At 41.4% G+C, this 19592-nt stretch overlaps 1 protein-coding gene across 9 annotated transcripts in view; it reads right to left on the bottom strand.

Moving 5' to 3' along the window:
* Window positions 1-419: 419 nt before the first annotated feature.
* foxp2 (forkhead box P2) overlaps window positions 420-19592 on the bottom strand; it is a 128745-nt gene continuing 109572 nt past the window's right edge. For 8 of the 9 annotated variants that reach the window (XM_036149220.1, XM_036149221.1, XM_036149227.1 and 5 more), the window contains 7 exons: window positions 15702-15912; window positions 14015-14118; window positions 13781-13882; window positions 11407-11528; window positions 10413-10482; window positions 9300-9604; window positions 420-4397 (listed from right to left, as the gene is read on the bottom strand). In XM_036149220.1, the coding sequence (XP_036005113.1) occupies window positions 4253-4397; window positions 9300-9604; window positions 10413-10482; window positions 11407-11528; window positions 13781-13882; window positions 14015-14118; window positions 15702-15912 (1059 nt within the window). In that variant the 3' untranslated portion in view covers window positions 420-4252. The remainder of the gene's footprint in view (window positions 4398-9299; window positions 9605-10412; window positions 10483-11406; window positions 11529-13780; window positions 13883-14014; window positions 14119-15701; window positions 15913-19592) is intronic. The other variant, XM_036149226.1, reaches the window with a different exon arrangement.

Genomic DNA, 19592 nt, shown 5'->3' with positions numbered 1-19592 from the left:
GCCAAAACCACTTTACATAAAGCCTTCTTGGGTTTGCAACTCCTCGCAAATCCATTTGAAAAGCAGCATTTCTTCGTCTACTGGGATATGCGTGTGGTACATGAAAGCAAGGGGCTTGAATCACACACAGACTAAACCCATTACAGGTCCAGAGGGGTGGGCAACACATCGTCTTTTCCCACTCCTCTAAACAAGGCTCCAGCTGCCTGAAAAAAAAGAAAGAAACTTGTAACATATACATTAAAATTTCATTATTTTTTCCCCCCCTCTCTAAAGTAACGACTCCTGAAACCCTAAATGTGTAATGCCATGCTAGATTTTCATGGCTGTGCCTTTGTGGAATAAAAGATAAATGTACAACGGCGGGAAGGGAAATGATCTACTCTCTGATGCTGGAGGTAGACACTTGCTTTTTCAAATTCCAAGTTTTGGTCCTTTATTTTATTCAGCAGTGAAATGCCATGAATACAGAAAATAATGTCTGTTACAATTCTCAACCATGACCTTCTAATGTCAGAGAACCTTTAACATATGGACACAGTACACAGGAATGAGAAGTATCAAAAAAAGGTTGTTGAATCCCGATTAAAATAAAAGAGAATAAAAACAAAAATCACCAATTACATAAACATGTTTGCTACAGTCCCAATTTACTGTATACATAGGGGGGATCATATTCTCAATTATTAGAGAAGGATAGCAGTAGAAAGGATACATGACTCAACTGCCAGACATAATGCTTCATAAAGTATGCACAGAGGTACAAGCAATAAATACACACATTAGGTTAAAGCCTTACAGCTACGCAAAGCAGATGCAGAAAAAGCAGGTTTGCTATTCTTAGCGAGCAATGAGAGAGAAACAGTAAAAATTCAGGTAAGTCAGAAAAGAAACACAGAACTCTTTTTTTTTTTTCCTCTTAGAAAAAAGTCTGGTAAATTTCATGGGTCCACCGACATGATTTTTTTTTTTTCCTTTTTACATAAGTATGCACAGATATCAAAATACAGACAAAAATCAACCCAGAAAATCCAGACAATCCTTAAATCTAGTGGAGGAGCAGATCGCAGTTCTGGAGGTCTTTCTGGTATTATGTGCAAGCAACTATTTTAGACATTTTTTTTTTAACTTAATTTGTACAAAACCCATGCAAATCTACAGGTAATATGCATTCTGTGGCTGACAGGTTTTATCCCTCTGAGGTAATGCACTCCTATGCATTGTAACATGTAGGCCATCATCCCGATGAGTTTTATTATATTTCTCTTTGTTTCCAGTCCACCAAATGATTTTTAGACATGCATTTAAAAAAAAAAAACCCACAATAGTCCCCTTACAGGTAATCTATACATTATCATTCTACAAATGTTTGCAGACAACCTATCACAATGCGACTCTTCCATATAGCTTGACGCAGGGAATGTAAACGTTGGTTTGGAGCCACGTCTTATGAGACAAGCGCGGGAAAGCGGGACAGCTATCGAAAACTCCTGCAATTTGACAGAGTTAGACCCGAAGTTGTTGTGCAGAGGTAGAACCTTTTAGAAAGCCTTTTTTTTTTTGGGCAAGTGGGAGAACCCCTTTTTTTGTTTTTATTTTAAATGAAAGACGAAGTGCCCTTTTTATTTGGTGTGATAAGATTATTAAGATACGTCTTCCCCCCCACCCAAGTCGTTTTTTTTTTTTTTTCTCCTAGCTTCTTGGCGCGTCACTGGCTCACGGATGTGTGAAGATCTGCCTGCAAAGCAGTGCTTTTGTACAGTATCAGTGTGTTTTAAACTTGAAAGCAACAGATGCACAGTGCGGTTCAGGTTTTGGTCGGAACGCGGCGAAGGCGTGGCTCCTTTAAAATGCCATTAAAACGGTAAAGCTGACCACCTGGTCTCTGTATGTGTGTATACCAGACTCAAACGTGGCGTGAGCGCGAGTTTTGACGCTTATCCTGTAGGAGGCAGAGGTTTGTGTAGCTTTGGTTTACTGAAAACAAAAACGACCGTTAAAGCAACAACACTTCGGGATCAATTCTCCCCATTGCCAATTCGTACCCCCACTTGGCGCCAAGACATTGTCGTTCTGACCCCTCCTTCTTCGCTTTTTGTAACTGTAAACAAACCATTTCATTACCAAGCACCAACACCACGCTGTATGAGTTTATTTTTGGTTAAGGTTCTGTAGTTTCAACTTAAAATGGTCATGAAAACGCTCTGGTCTGATGTGTAATAGGATTCAAATTGTATATTATGTGAAATCTTTTTATTACATACTTCTCCGATTGTTTATGGTTCCGTCAGCCTTTTGGCTGTTGACTCTAACAAAAAAAAAATTAACTCCTGCTCATAGATAATATTTACTGGACTCACATAACGTCACTTCCTTACAGTAGACTACAGGTAATTTAACGAATATCACTTTAATTGGCTGCCAAAGCAGGTACACATTGGTGAGTGGTCGATACGAAATGTCTACCAGTAGAGGGCATCATTTGGTATTTGGAAAAAGTCGGGTACAAAAAGGTACGAAATGGTGAAGGGGGCGAAATGATCAGCACCTATTCGCAGGCTTGAGAGGAGGAAAACAACGGGATGTACTTCTTCTGTAAATACAAACTGTGTCATAAAAAGCTGACCACCTATAAGGAATACACTGGTGTGTATAAGCCTGTATAGTTTAAAAAAAAAACGTAACTCACATAATGAGTAGTGGATGAAGTTAAAGCAAATCTCACCTAGATAAGGTTACCTTAGATATCCCCCTTTTACAATGGCTATCACTGTTTGCTTTTCCATGTTAACCAAGCCACATTATTTCATATTAACTTGAAATTATGACTTATTTGGCTTCACTAGATAGTTTTCATGTTTGGTTAGTAGAGTTTTCAGTTTTTTTGACGCCACAGAAGTAAAGACGTAAAAGTATTTGGATGGTCCCACCTACGACAAAACCATATTTAACAGGTTAGAATGGGTTATGCATAACAGAAATATATATATAAAAAAAACATAATCTTCACAACATCAAGATGTTTTTTGCACTACTATTGAATACACGTTTTATTTTGGTCATGGTCCACTGTTATGGTTATTTCACCAACAGAATATAACCAGAGCGGACATTTTTCTAAGTTCTCAAATTACACATGAAGAATCAGCACTCGTTTCTGTTCTGATCATCGTCGTACAGGGCTAAATGAAACGATCCCAGAGGTTTTTCCAAGGTAGTTTGTGGACAAAAAAAAAAAAAAAAAAGCTTCTGTTGGAACTAGTTTAAAGTCACAGCAGGTGAGACCAAAAAGGAGTTTGGTGGCTTATGCCTGTAAGCTATTGGCCATTGCTAGTGTTGGCTTTGGTTTCTAGCTGTTGCCTGTCACTGTTCGCAGGTAGACAAAGCTTTAGAACGCCGAGGTAAGAAGAGCAAGAAGAAAGTTACGAAGAAATGCATTTGTCTTGTAAATGATGCTTTTACACAAACTGTCATTATTTCCCCCAACTTCATTTTAGACTTTTAATTACAAACACATAACAGAGTGGAAGCCGACTTATTTTCCTTGTTTTTCTTTTCTCCGAACAGTCTTGGTACTGCAGTTGTGGTTAGAGGAATGGCATTTACAGTTGGTGATGTCTAAAAATCAGATTTGCAAATTAACAATGGTAAAAAAAAAGAAAGAAAAAAAAAATTATAAAAAATTATATGCAGATTTTAATAATAGTAGCAACATACAGGCAGTGACACAATTTTCTGAGACTACTCCTGTGCAAATGATAACAGAGCAACAACTTGAATTGAACCAGCAATTGTCTCTAGACATTAACAACTAGTGGGTTGGGTTATTCACAAACATAAAACGTCTTTCCTTTTTGGCAGTATAGGAGGCCGCTAGCTTTCAAAAGAACATGATTTGCTTATTTGTTTCATGTGCCCCCCCCCCCCATTCCATGAGTCCATTATTCTTTTATTGTATGTGGCCACGCCACCACCAACTATAACAGGTCTCAGTGAGTTTTTTTTTTTCCTTTCTTCTTTTTACAACAGACATCTCATGTCTGTCATGTTTGGGGATCCGAAAGGTCTGCAACAAAGAGTTCCTTTGGATTGGTCTCTATCCGAATACATGCTTAATAAATAGTCCCAGTGGTGAGAAAGAGAGTCAGTTGTGGTTGTTTGGACTGTGGAGTGGTTTCTAGCTTTGCAGGTCTGTGTAAGAGAAACAGTGCAGTAGAGTGGAGGGATACATAGACCAAAAACCGTATCCTAGTCACTCCAGATCTTCCGATAGGTTCCCTTCCTCCAGCTCCCGGTCATCATCGAGTTCCGGACTGTGATTGGCTGTTGTCACGAGGGACATCGGACAGTCGTCGTCATCCATGTTGAGCGGCTCCTCTTTCACGTGAACAGGTGGCCTGTGACAAAACGACATTGGCAAATAAATATCAAAATATTTATTGATACATTAGCACACATTAGCATTTACTAGATAATGGAGCTAAAGAAGGAAACCCTGGTGATCCAAGGCAGCTAGTAAATCCCATTCCCTTTACTTGTTTACAATTAAGCATGGGTCGTCTCCAGTATCAAGGCCATCTAAGGTTTTAGGGTGCTGCTTATTTCGCCACTCTGTGTCTCTGTTGTTTTCTCATTTCAAGTTCGACTTTTTCGGGCACGAAATGGGGCTGCCTGCCACAAGTCATTTCCCACCTGCCGTGACAGCTAATGGATTAAACAAATAATTTACTGTCTGCTTGTGATCAGAACTTACAGTAGAAAGAGCAATAACCTGATGAAATTGTAACAAGTATATTGGGTGTAAAAACTGGGGCAAATTGATTCAGAACCCTGGTTTTGAATAGTTACTGTTCCACACCATCGGAAGAACGTTAAATCATACCATTCCACAACTAAAGACCTTTTAATGATATGGTAGAGAACTATATACCCCAGCTATATGTATCATAAAACAACATTGTCTCCTCCCTTACCTGTTGTTGTGCACTGCAGGTATAGGAGAAAGACAAATTTGGCTGTTTGGGTAATGTTTTACTCCAGTTGGCAAGATGACAGAAGGGTAGCTACCTGAGCAGATAGCCTTACTAATTGGCCAGCTAATAGCTTCTTATCCACAGGGGATCATGTAACGGTATACGATTCTGCACACTAAACACTTTAAAGCTACAACAAAATTTAGTTAGTGCTATAATTTTGTCTAAAATGAAAAGTAATTTAACATATTTGCAACGTGATGTTCTGTTTGTAGACCCAGACATACTGCGTTCGTTTCAACAAATTAAACTACAGTTTATGTTTGTCTCAAATTTACTGGGCAAAAACTACAAAAGTGGGGTCATTTTACTTAAGGTGATCATACACATCTCATTCATGTTTTACAATTTGTCGTTTTCTCGTAACAAAAACCAGGCGTGACACCCATTATCTAGCGAAAGTAAAAACCTTGTTGTTTGCGAGACACTAATTCGACACGATGCCTCACGTCTACTGTAAGTAAGCACATGAAAGTTGCATGGAAAAACACGGCCCCTGTAAAGCCGATAAGCTGTGATGTTCCAGACATGTTTGGCATTTAAAAGTTTACTGATGACACCAGGTTGAAATACATGAAAAAAAAGGGAGGGGGGGGGGGAAACAGGCCACATGATAAATAATGGAGAATTTCTCATCCCTGAGCCCCCTGGAGCAAAGGCAGAGGAGAGGCTTTTTTATCTAGTTAATAGAAAGCGCAGCCACTCGTTAATATGCAGAGGCTGTGGTGTGTCGCTCCTCAAGAGGAAAAACCGGCAGCTTGCTTCTGCCATTAATCAACTTCAGCCCCGGCAGTTCGCTCGGACACCATGATACATGTTTTTAACTCTAAATGGATGAATATCTTTAGCCGCTGTCAATAAGCGCTGGGCAGGAAGCACCACAGGACGCTTTTTTTCCCCCCTTCAGAACAACATAGGAGTGGGTGGAAAAAAAGAAGTGCTGGGCAGCTAACAAGAATAATAATGCTGTCACACACAAACAAGGCATAACATGATCCGGAGCCCTAGTCGGGGAGAAGGGTTTGTGCAACAATGATAAATCTGACAAAACCTAATTATTTCTGACACATCGGATGCATCAGAAAATCCCCGTGGACTCGGAAAGAGGAGAGGGAGACTTATCAAGCGGCGGCGCCGTTAGGATGCGTCTCTCCTGGGCCGCCTTCACCAGCGGGGGGAAAGGGAGGGCGGCGGGGCCTTTGAATTTGAAAAGAATTTTTAAAAGGTACAGATGACTTTAATATTCAGAGCCAAATACTGTAAATTAATATTCTGATGTGGTCCGCATGAGAAGATGGGAGGCTGATCTTAGCGGGATTCGAGCCGAGCGATGAATATTTCTGTTTCTGCCATGTGCATTTAAGGAGGTGGGGGGGGGGGGGGGGTTTAAGGCAGGGGTTGCAGATGAGGAAAAACATCAAAATGCTACACCAAAGGGAAACTATTCTTTCAGTGAACACTTTTACATGGATTTGTTCACAATTTTGAATTTATGTCAGGTATACTGTCAGGTATACACCACTCCTGAACATCTTATAGTCATATAAAAATATTAACGGCCGCATCTTAGTGATCATACACTATGAAAATACCCCTCATTAGGATGTTTGGATGCCTTGCAAGCAAAAAAAAAAAAAAAAAAAAAGGATGCACTGCTGTATTCGCTTTCAGCCTTTCCAACACTTTATTAAAATATGTGGATGAGCCATTTAGCGCCTAATAGCTGGATGCCATTATTGAGTCACTCAGGGAGCAAACGCTGGCCTGAAATGCGGTGTAATAAATACGCTGAGATGCCTGCGCTCATATCAATCGGAGATTAGCGTCGGCAATTGTGCAGAGGTAAAGCCGGGGATGCAAATAAGGTCATTAGTCCAGGAGTTTGATGGCGGGGACGGTGGGAAGGGGGCAGAAGAAGAGGAAGACGTTCATTACACCAAAGGAGGGTGGACACGAAAAAAATTAAAAACATGAGACAAACATAAAATAATTGGGTTCAACATATTGTGTGGAATGCGAGAGAAGTTGGAAGCTCTAATTGTGAGTTTAGGTCTTCCTGGTTATTACCGCTGCCACTTCTTTTAAGCATAACCCCTTAGGGTGAACATGAGTTTATTGCACATGCATACTTACACACACACACACACACACACACACAGCAGGGCCCAGGGCAAGCTGGTCTGCGGTTAAGCAGACATCATTAACCTTTAGACATTTAGGGGAAGAGGAGGTTTGTCTAACAGTTGAATGGACTCAGTCGTGCTGATGACTCTTCTCCAAAAACAGGGTCTTCGAGGTGATGTACTATTTAGTTTAGTGCTACGAGCCGCTCTATTATTTAAAGACACACAGCAAAACGCAGCGCCGAGAAACACATTTCTTCCATTTCGAGGTTGTCGCGGACTGCGTGAAAGGCGGGTCGGGGCTGCGGGAGGGCGGCGTGGAGGGAGAAGGAAGGCTGGATACCTCCCTTTCTCCATAACGACTCGTGTCAGTGTCGAGGCGCCGCGGCCACGGGAAGCAGAGGGGAAGGAGTAAGGGAAAAGTCTGCGCTGTCCTGTTACTGAAAATTAAATGACCTTAGGGAGTGCCAACACTGGCATTCTGTCAAGAACATGGCAGATTTGCCTCACTTAACACCCCATTTCAGGGAGGTAAACATGTCTAAATATATTAATGCACAGACACTTCTATTCTCATAAATAGATTTACTCACATGGCAGCGGAAAGCATCCTTTATCCATTACACAAATGGTTAGCTGTAGTTGCAACGCGAGCTTTGATAGACAGCACAGACAAAGCATTAAAGGATATTTTAAGTGTGTTTGTTTGAAAACCTAGCCAGTGTGTGTATGTGTGTGTGTGTGTGTGTGTGTGTGTGTATATATCCACACAGTGGCTTAGATGTTTCTGAAAGTCAAACACAAACACTCTCTGTCAGTGACATAAAGGGGAGATGTTTAAAGTAATTAATGCCACACCAGCTAAATATTAATAGGAAGATTCCCACATAAAATATAGCGGCTAAAATGTACAACACAGGCATGATCACAATAACCTATATATATATATAGACTTGAATGTTTGACCAAAAAGGCTTTAAAATCCTACTAAAAAGGAGAGGAAAGTCTGCTTACAATGCAAGCCAGAATGGAAATTGAGCTCTGCCCCGAGGTCAGTACTAACTAAACAGATACTGATTCAGGGGGTTAAATGTCAGACAATTAAAGCAACACAGGGCAGGAGATACGTGCATGTAAGTGGAAGAGGAAGCTTGAGCTTGCATTATCGAACAAGAACACTTAATGATCTGAGAGCTGGAAATTGGCATATTTCTGTTGCTGCTAAAAAAATCTGAAGCTTTTAAATACCACTCTTTTACATATTTACCACTGGGGGCGTGAAGAGACTTTAGCAGGTCAGAGATTCAGTCTGATGGCTTCAGTGCTTTTAATCTACAGATGTCTTTACAAAGTCATGCTTTTCGTGTTGTTAGGAACCTCTCAAACAGTGACTTACCTTCCTGTGTTTTTTCTAACTTTGTCACGCTAAAAACGTTAATGTGGGATTTTATCTGAGAGGTACACAATGTTAGCACATAAGGTTGAGGAGGAATAGTAACAGATATTTTACATTTTGTAAAATTTTAAAGACAAATGTATCTGTAGCCAAGTCTTGGGGTTGTGCAGACTCGAATAGAGTTATTTTTTTTTTCAGGATTGCTCTGTATTTAGCTCTATGCTACTTCACATCAACTATGACCCACTTCCTAGTCCCTGCTGAAGAAAACATCCCAACAGCATGACTCTTTTGCATGTAGACCAGAAAGTCACAATTTTGGTCTTGTCTTCCTCTCCTGCATGACTTGTGGCAATCTGCAAATGCGACTTTTTATGGCTCTTTTCTTAACAGTCTTTCCTAAAAGCTCAGATTTGTGAAGTGCATCACTGATAGCTTTCCAACCAAAAGATTTTCCCACCTGAGCTGTAAATCTCTGCAGCTCCTCCAGAGATATTATTGGATGCCTACCTGCCTTTCAGATTGATGCTCTCCTCTCAAAGCCTGTCTGGATGGGCCTTTCTTGGTAGGTTTACAGCCATATTTTTTTTTATATTTCTAGATCACCGTTTTATTTATGTTGTTTGTAACCGGCTTTTTATTTAGGGGTCCCTGAATACTACTGCATGCCATTTACTTTTAAAACCAATCATGCTCATATTTCTGCATGACATCTTTTTTTATTTTTTTATTTTTTTTGTTACTCACATGTGTACTGGAGGGGAATATCCAGGGCTGCTGTGTCCGTTGGTGTCCAGGTGGTCGAGCGAGCCGTTGAGCTCCTCGTGGGCAGACTGTAACATAGTCGGGGGGCTGCCGCTCAGCGTTCCGGGCGGACTGATCCCCAGCAAACCGGGTGGACTCCCGCCCAACAGCCCGGGCGGGCTGCCGCCAGTCGGTCCGGATGGGTCGCCACCAAGCAGGCCGTGGCAGCTGCCCCCCATCGGGCCTGTGGCGCTGCTCATGAGCCCGGGGGTCCCCAGCAAGGGCAGGGAGGTTTCCGCCAGGGCAGCCTGCAGAGGGGCAAAGAAAAACAGGCACGGAAAATAAGAGGGAGAAGAGAGCGGATGCTGCTGAGAGGAAGGTAAAGCGTGAGGGATGAGTGACTATTAGGGAACAAGAAAGATGGGAAGCATATGAAGCATAATTACATGAAATGTTAGGTGAATAAATGGTTTGCAAAGACAGAAGTGGTTGAGAGGCGCCGTGAAGAGTGGGGAAAAAAAGAGACAGCTGAGGGAATGAAATGATTTAACAGAGCAATTATTAAATACAATATCCTTCTCTTATTATGTTGCAAGGAATTTTTCCCATGTGTGGAAGCTAGAAGATTACCTCCCAGTAACTGCCATTCATATGCCTTTGAGTGGAGTGGCTACATATTAATAAAATAATAAAAAGGCTCCCAAAAACTTTACCTCAAAATAATAAAAAAAAAAACTCCTGACACTTTAGCCTGCTGCGCATTAAAGTTATATACAGTGATTAAATTTTTAAAGTTTTTGCCATGAGCACCTCGCTGGCGTACACCATGAAGCCAAATCATTTATGACAGCTTAGATAAATATTAATGCACATGCCCTTGCATTTGCACATGCCACAATCAATCTAAGGTGGCTGCAACAAACTGGGAGAAAAGGGGAGAAGAACGGAAAGAGGGAGAGGAAGAGTTTCAGCTTGGTTTGACCACAGGGTGGCCTTCTGGGTCTGGAGGTGGACGGTAAAAAAAAAGGAGGAGCGGAGAAAAGGTGTGAGAGGAGAGATAAGCTGCAAAATGCTTCCGCTCGTGCTTAATCTGAGATCTTATGTGGAGATCTGTACCTGTAAGCTGGCATTCAATGCTGTTCCATAGCCAAGACTGGAGGGCAGGTTCTTCACCAGAGATGGACTTCTAAATAAATAAGAGAAAAACAAACAAATGAAAAAATGGAGTTAATACATGAACATTGCACCTTCCTGTTAATAATACAAAGCTTGACCTCCTAGGATTATTCATACGCCTTAGGTAGAGCTGCGCAATATTAGGGAAAGATAACACAACTTGCAAATATTGATTATGATTACTCCACATTTCCTCTGAAATCACACAAGTTAGAATTGCAACAGTGACTGAAATTTCATACACTGTGCCACTCTAGCGTTCCAACCACCAAACGCGATGCACTTTTACTGGAGTTTTGTCATCTGACCGGAAAAAGGATGCATGGTTTTTATTTATTTCCTCACAAAATAAAAATCAGAAAAGTGGGACGGGCGTTTGTATTAAAAACCCATTTACTCAGGAACCCCAAAATAAAACCCAGTGCAACTGTCCAACTGTCTTCAGAAATCAACAAGTGAAAACAGTCCACTTGTGTGTGATATGCTTACAAACGTAAGCCGCGTACTTAACAACTCTTCTGTATGAAAAAGTGGTAAGATAAATTAAAAAAAACGTACGAGTTTGCAGTTTGCCACATAGTAAGCATGGAAGAGTGTGCGCTGGTTAGTTTGACACGGAACAGAACTTTTCCACCCTCATGCAAAGCTTTGTTGGTGGAGGACAAGCAACGCAAAACAAAACAGTTAAAAATGGTGGAGGTAGCATCAGAATTTGGGAATGATAGCCATGTTAAACTAGGACAGCTATCATTCCCAAACATTTCTTCAGGTATTTACACTGGAGAAACATTTCCTTTTCCTTCTGCTTCACGATTGTGCCCTGCTACGTTTCGGTCCGACGGCAGTAAACCACTCGAGCTGCAATTGAAGCTCGTGACGATTCAAGGGATATTGCTGCTTTTTCCTGGTCAAAGGCAAACGGCGGCAGCCTTACCCTGTGATCTTCTGCGACCTGCGTTTCTGGTACTCCACCTCGTCCACCGTCCACACCGCCCCCTTCACGTTTTCCACGCGCACAAAGCACTTGTGCAGGCTGAGGTTGTGGCGAACAGCGTTCTGGAGACAGAAGGGAGACGACAGGCACAGGTCAGACAGGATGAGGCAAAACAAATCATATTCATTCGTTACCCATCATGCAGAAAAAAAAAAGGCCTGGAAATTGATTTTTTTTTTTTTTTTTTACATTTCGAAGAAATTCTTAACATTCACGCACCATTGATTTAATTAGTAAAAATTGAGTGAGAGCGAATGCTCTTACAAGTCCTGCACACAGTACATATCAATCAGAGTAAGTAGGCTAAAAGGAGGTAATCAGCATAGCGAATGGCTTATGGTGGTGACAGAAGTGGTAATGCCGGCCTTGATAATGGTGATGTCAGTAACCCTTCCTGCTCCAGAAAAGCAGAGCTCTTAATGGACACATCGCTTTAAAGATGACAGTACTGCAAGAAAAAAAAATAGTCTTCCAGAAGGCCTTGTATCATTGTGCAGATGTGTGTGTGTGTGTGTGTGTGTGTTGGAGAGAGGGCTAGGCTTCTATATGTCCAAATATTCTTCTCTCAGCTTATATTTTGAATTTGCTGCTGTAAAATTAAAAACAGCATTATTTGTGCATGAATTAAAATCACACACACAAAAAAAAAACCTCTAGAGAGAAAATTATATGACCACAAAAGCATGATTAAAGCATGCATCAGGCCCTACAAATAATAACCCTGGCTTTAATATCCCTGTCTCTTATATTTATCATCTCTCTTTAGCTTGGTGTGTACAGCTCTTTCTGCAAAAGAAAGGGATTCGAAAAAAACAAAAAAAAAACTCATAAGCAGATCTTGCATCTGACCTGAAAATCCCATGATTTGATTGATCTTAATGCCCATGGCTCTGAATATGATAATTTTAATATTAATGAGCAAATGAGCAGTTTTATTATGCATGCTATATAGTTAGAACTAATAAGCTTCTGGGTGAGAGAAAAGAGAGAGAAAGGGAAAGTGGGATAGGGTGGGGGCAGATCCCTCTTTTGAGCTGATGAGACGAAGCTGAGATATTAAACTACCTTTCATTTCTTTTGCTTTCTATTCTCAAAAAAAAAAAAAACACACACACACACCCACGCACGTTCTCTCCGTTAATCACATGACAAGCCCATCGCTGATCATCCTGCTAATGCTTACAAAGGGAATAGTGAAGCTGTAGATGCAAATAGATCACCGGGAGATAACTCTAAAGTCACTGGAACAATGAGAATTGTTTGGGAAAGAACGGGTAAAAGCGGTTTTCAACAGGAAGAGGTTCTGGTTTGTTCTGGCGCCAAAACGAAAACGCCGAGAACTTATCTTGTCAAAACACTCTTACGCAGCAAAAAACATGGCAGCGTACTGTACCTAACGAACTGGGAGAGGGCACCGATCCTTACGCGTGCCCCCTTCGAATTGGTGATCACACAGCCGTGTGCTCATTTGCATCCCAAATCCAAATTAATTCACTTTGCTAAATCTAGTGCCGCGACGCGTCTTGCATGCTGATGAGCGGCTGCCGGAGTTTTCCCTCCAGTCCTCTGTGCCACCACAAAGGCTGAAGAAAGGGGAAAAAAAAAAACAAAAAAAAAACAGATGACATGCAAGGGGGCCACGGGATGAAACACGGAAGACTCCGGCGCTCGGCTGGGCTTCCTTTATCAGCACGCAGACACACTCCTGGCTGAAACGCGTGGTGCGGGACAGACATTTTTCACGATCTTTGTGTGGCTGGACAGGGCCATAAAGTTGTAGCGACAGACATACAAATGGGGTCCTTTTGTGCAAGTAAATAAAGAGCACTCCCCTCCGTGACAGGCCTATTCTCACTTCCTCCCCCCCCCTGACTCCGTTAACCCCCCTCCTGGAGTCGGTTTATGCGTTTGTGTGCGGAGGTTTGTGCCAGAGAGCTGGTTAACGGGCAAAACCAGGCAACCCTTCCTCGCAATTAACCGATGAGACGTGAGGGAAGGTGGTTTCAGGACTAGGAGGAGGGGTATATCTCTTAACAAAAGGTGCTGATGATGGAGTGGCTGCTGTATAATTAGTGCGTCAAAGCCCTCTCCTATCCGCACCGGGCCTCCGCTATTAATTGCACCAAATTAGAAAACGATATGTGAAGGGGAATGATTCTTCCAGCTGTCATTTCTAAACAGAAAAGGCGGCGTGGTGGAAAATAAATAAGAGAAAGAGAATGAGCCCGTATTCATGAGGCGGGGTGCTGGGTATATTCAGGCTGTCTTTTTACGTCCTGGGATTGAAGCGAGTAAAAGTGCGGTGTAGGGTTACCTTCCAAGTTGCGGCGTTGCGTCGAAAGTACGCGAACGTGCGCGTGAACCAGCTGTAAATTTCGTTAAGCGTTAGCTGCATGTCGGCGGAGTCCATGATAGCCTGAAATGAGATGAGACCAAAAAAAAAAAAAATAACGATCACGCCAACAGAGTCGGCAACGACAAAGACGAGGGAGGGCGGCGCAATTAATTTGAATCTAATCAGGCGAAAGTTAATTTATTTCCCACTCACCTGTCTTATGAGGGTTGCGTAAGTAAATGGCGGCCTGACATCTGCGTTCTTATAAAACTCGTAGTTTGGGGCAATCTCTGGAAAAATAAATACTGTGTCACCACCTGAAATAATTGGCAAATTGTATACCTTTAGGTGCTGAATTTGCTCAAGGTTTCATCAAATTAAACTGGGGAGGGGTTGGGGTGGGGGGGGGGGGGGAGAGACAAAGAGGGTAGGGTGGGTTGAAAGGGAGGGCACATCAAATCATCACTTTCCATGTCTAACAAAATGCATTTTTAATTAATCTCTCTCGTGAGAGATATTAAACGCTTATACATCCGTATATGAGATCTGTGTAGTTAGTTAGGCTGAAGTGAATAATTTATGCTTCTTCGCACTAAACACGGAGAGTAAATATAAACATCAAAGACGGGGCCGTTTAAAATGCAAAGCTTAATACATGGGATGTCTTAATGTAATAAATATTGTATTTTTCCACCATTATTTGAACTTCATTAAGATTCATGTAATATTTATGCGCAGAGGAAGTTCGTGTCTGTTTACATTTAGAGTGATTAAACACAGGCGTGCTTTCAGAAACCTAACACACTTCTCGATATGCCACTGTGATCGTGTACATCTCAGACGTAAGTGCAATTCTCAGTTTCAAACTATTAATTGCACTTAGGGTTGAGGCATTACTGTAATTTTCTGTTTCGGCATTTATTACATCTTGAATCAAACTCAGTTAAAATGAAAGAAAAAAAAAAGTCAAATGTAATCAGTTATTATGTTGAAGAACTACAGGGCCTCACAAAAACACTCCTACCTCTTAAAGCTTTCACATTTTGGTCATGTTACAACCCAACATCCTGCGCCAGCTTCCTTGTTGCTACTGAAGAAAAGCATCCCCATTGCATGATGCTGCCGCCACCGTGTTTTCAGCGTCAACATGTATTTCATTGGATTTTATAAAATAGACCAACACAAAGTAGTAAACAATTGTAAAAAAAAAAAAAATACACTATAAGTGTGGTGTGCATGAGTAAAGAGGGCAGAATACAAATCCATGCCACAGTTTTCAGGTTTTTGATAGTAGGTCAAAAGCGCTGAATAGAAATTAAAAAAGAATATTGCACACCATGTATTTTCCTTCCACTTCCTAATCATTTGTTACTCTGTCTTAGTCTATCACATAAAATCCCAATACAATATTTAAAAGTTTTTGGTTGTAACATGGCAAAAAAGTGAAAGAGTTCAAGAGATTTAAAAAAAGGACTTTTACAAGGCACTATAAATACACTTTTGCTGCCAATTTGTCTTTTTGCACTGCAAAAACAGATCTAAAAACAAGTAAAATCTTCTTAAAATGTGTGTTTTTGTCCTAGATTTGAGCAGGTAAGGTGAGGCAGGTATTATCTGCCTCACCTTACCTGCACCTTATCTGCCAATGGAATGAGTATTCTGACCCCTAATTCTGACCCCTAAAATAAGATAATTAGACATCCTGCACCTGAAATAAGATGATGGAGATGAGTTGTTCCTATTTTAAGTGCAAAAATCTTACTCTATTGGCAAATCATCTTATTTACCTGCTCAAATCAAGGACAGAGACACTCATTTTAAGAAAGTATTACTTATTTTTAGTTCTGTTTTTACAGTATGTGAATTTGTGTCGTGTGCAGCGCTGAGTAGTTGGTCCTACCCGAAGACAAAGGCATGGAGTATTTGTCCGAGTGGCGTCTGCGCATGGCTCCCATGCTGGGGACGTTGGCTCCTCCCAGTACCGACGGCACCTGGGGCATGGCCGCCATGGGCGTGATGGGGGCTGTGGGCGTGGTGGGGGTCTGAGGTAAGTTCGGGGGCGACGCTGAGGGCAGGTTCTTCGACATGGTGACACTCGACACCAAGTTGAGCTGCGGAGGGGGGGAGAATGAGACAAAATGTGAGCCGTGACTCATGATGTGGGAAGGAGATGCACACACATGTGGGTTGAGGGGGAGGCGGAAGGCATCATTTTGTGGTTTCCCTGACAGATTTGAGCGTCTGCACCGCTCCTCTCTAACACAGCTGTGTTTCCACTAACAAGGCTCGTGGAGAGGAGCCAGCCCATCTCCACTAATTACAACCACCAAATTGTATCATAAGAATTCTAATTAGAGCACGCTGTTCGAGATTATCCAACGATCAGCCTCCGCGTTATCCCAGCCCCATCTCTCTTTATCTCTCTATTTATCACACCCTGCCTCTCTCTCACTCCCTCCCTGGCTATCTTACCCCCACTACAAGCTCTCGTCGTTCTTAAAGAGTGAAGAAATGAGCCCCTAAAACTCTCGCTGGTGCCGAGACGCTGCCGACACGAGTTATCTGACCCTGGTGAAATTACGGATGTAAGCTTACTGCTATTAACAGATATCTTTTGAAAATCTGATACATCTTGGTACTTAAGCGTCTGTGAAAAAAAAAAAGAGCTATAGTTGACTAGGGAATCTACAACACCTTGTAAAAAAGTGTTCAAGGCTTTTAATTTTTGTAGTATTGACATTATTGGAAACTTTTGTTTAATTTAATCTCAGTATAAAAAGGGGCCATGTTTACAGCTTACCACAAGCCACATAAACAAGTTCAGGCCATACATGTGCAAACATGACTGTGATTGTAAATTTGACAAAGTTCAGGGATAATCACAACTTTTGTGAGACATTGATAGACACATGATATTGATTTTCAGACTTCTAGCAGAGGTTAAACATGCAGAAAACACATTTTTAGAAGGTTTTCATGATATGTATTGTGATATATTTCATCTATCCTGGAAGATATGTTTATATAAATAAACTATATCCAACTAGGCTGTTTGAATGCGCTAAAGTTACAGAATACCAAGTGGGACACTAATTGTTAAATGCAATAGTGCTAAAAGTTTGAGGCTGATAAAAAGTACTTCTCTTTGGCCAGTTTTCCACTGGCTTTACAGGGCTGCCTCCCACCAACAGCAACATTCCTGACTGCTTTGATGTGAGGATTTAGAGAGTTGCCTCCTGGTCAGAATATCCCACAAACCCTGAGGTCATAGAATACTGATGCAAAAGGATTTGCTTCACATGAAAGGAGAGTATAATTTCATTTAAAGCATCTCTTGATAGTTTGGCAGTTTAAATTTACTGGTGAACCGAGAACTTTCATTGGTGGGACTTTAAAATAACAACTTTTTTTTTTATTACAAAAGGAGAGTCTTAAAACCCATAATTCAAAGAGACTTCTAGAGCTGAAAGAAGTTTAGAAAGTGCCCGCTCCTTCCCACGAGAAGAAAATCTGCACGGACAGCTATGGTCACTCAAGACACAAACACACTTTTCGGTGAATCTTTTGTCGGTCTCACCCCGCAGCGTGCCGCCGTTGCCCGTTGTAATCGTCCAGCTTTTCCACCGCTTCTGCACTTGCTTCCCAAATCTCATGTGAGAGGCTCTAACCGACTGGAAAATTCCTAAGTGACCTTTAGTCCCTGCGCTAATTTAGCTGGAATGGTAATGACGTCGTTACATATTCAAACCAAATTGCCTTAATTGTGAGCCTATGAGTGGAATGCGTCCGCAGCGAGATTTCTGAATTGAAGGCGACTTGAAAGATGGAAAGCAGTGTGGGAGCCAAAGGCGCTGGGAGATGGAGGGGCAAAGCAAAGGGAGAAGGCATCGGTGGGCATTTGCTCCTGGAGTTGATAAATACGATGAAATGTCACGTTTGAGAGACTATCTTTGGAGGGGCTTGCAGAGGATAATTATACACCGATTTAAGTATAATGAGCTACTTCAGTCATGGGCAAAGATACTTTAGGTTCTCTTCCTGGTTTATACGGGGACAGTGACCTGCCAAATCAGCACAACACATAGTAGCAAATGTGAAGTGGAAGAAAACTGATAAATGCTGTTCAACTGTTTTTTTTTCCAATAAAAAAAAAATGTGGGATGCATTTGTATTAAGCCCTCCTGAGTCAGCACTCTGTAGAACCAAATCTCGCTGCAGTTACAGCTGCAGATCGGTTAGGGTATGTTTGCATCTAGAGACTGAATTGTTTATCCATTGCTCTTGGCAGAATAGTAAGATTTGATGGAGAATAGTATTTTAAGCGTTGCCACAGCTGGATTTAGGTTTAGACTTTGACTGGGCCATTCTACAACATCGAAATCTAGATTTTTATCCCAAACTGGTCTTCTTTTAGGATCGTCCAGTTTAATTCCATTCGTGTTCTCAGTATCTCTGATCGGGATCTCTTTTTCTGGTGAAGACAAGCATCCCGGCATCTTGTATCAAAGAGAGGACAATGTGTTTTTGGGGTAATGTGCAGTACCAGTTCATGTCCAATGATGTTTAATTTAGGCCAGAGCAGCTTCTTCCAGATGTTCGCTGCGTCCCCCACATGGACAGTCGCAAAGTGCTAGCAATACTTCATTTGTCTTTCTTTTAACTGTGATTTGCTTCTTTTCACTCTTCTATAAAAGTCAGAATTTGAAAGTGCGTGACTAATGGCTGTCCTGTCAAACATGAACGTGAATCTCTGCAGCTCCTCCAGAGTTCCAATGGGCTTCTCGGCTGCTTCTCTGAATAATCCTCTCCTTTTCTGCTTTTTAAAAACCTTTTTCTTTCACCTCACATAATATGCAACACCATCAGTGTCTCTACTGCATGATATCCAAGTAATATACACTGAAATGTGTTTGACTACTTTGTAAAGTACAACTTTCTTGTGCATCCTGTTCCATACGAGAATCAGTATTATTTAAACATTTGTTGTGTCTATTCCAACAAACTCAAATCCCCCAAACAAATCCTTATCTTGTCAGCTTTGGAAAAGTAGGGAGGCCTTAGAAGAAGGGGAAAAAAAAAACTAATGACTTAACTGTTCGTTTAGGAATTCTGTCTGAATTACCCCCACCATCAAATGCAATTAGCTGCTCTTTCAAGTGAGCTTTATGTAATGCAATACTTCATTAGCATCATTCATTCATATTCAGGCACGGATTATAGGCTGGAAATTCTTTATTGGACGAGATGGAGCCAAGCTGCTGTAGTTTTAAAGATGAAAAAAAAGTGCTACATAGAGGGAGAGTAAAAGAAGGAGAGCCAGAATAATGAAAAGGGTTTGATTTCTGATGGAATTATGGAATAATTACGCTATCTTGTGATTATCTACATTCCATGACGAGAGGCGATTGGGGAAAATGATTCTATTGAAAGTAGGCACTTACTAAGCAGCAGAAACACGCTAACAATGTTTTGATGTCTAATATTTCTAAACTCCTAAAATTGAAAGGGGGGGGGGGGTGATGTTTGCCAAAATGCATAATTGGGATATGAAATTCAAATATGGCTCAAGGCGATGCTTTTATAAGTGTTCAGTTTAAGAGAGAAAGAAAGAAAAAAATCCAGACTGAAATGATTTTTTTTTCCTTTTTTTTCCTCTTTCCCTGTGGTCAATCTTAGCTTCGTGTCAACATCCCACAGTCTCCGCCGCTGAGCTGTTATTTTCTGCTGTTTGTTGTCAAAATGACACATCTTCTCCCCTCTCATTCCACTTCTGAGCGCTTCTGCGGCCACC

The sequence above is a fragment of the Fundulus heteroclitus genome, chromosome 17, assembly GCF_011125445.2.
Source record: "Fundulus heteroclitus isolate FHET01 chromosome 17, MU-UCD_Fhet_4.1, whole genome shotgun sequence".
Lineage (NCBI taxonomy): Eukaryota > Metazoa > Chordata > Actinopteri > Cyprinodontiformes > Fundulidae > Fundulus > Fundulus heteroclitus.
The sequence above is the reverse complement of the archived record's forward strand: the minus strand, read 5'-3'. Positions and strand labels throughout refer to the sequence as shown.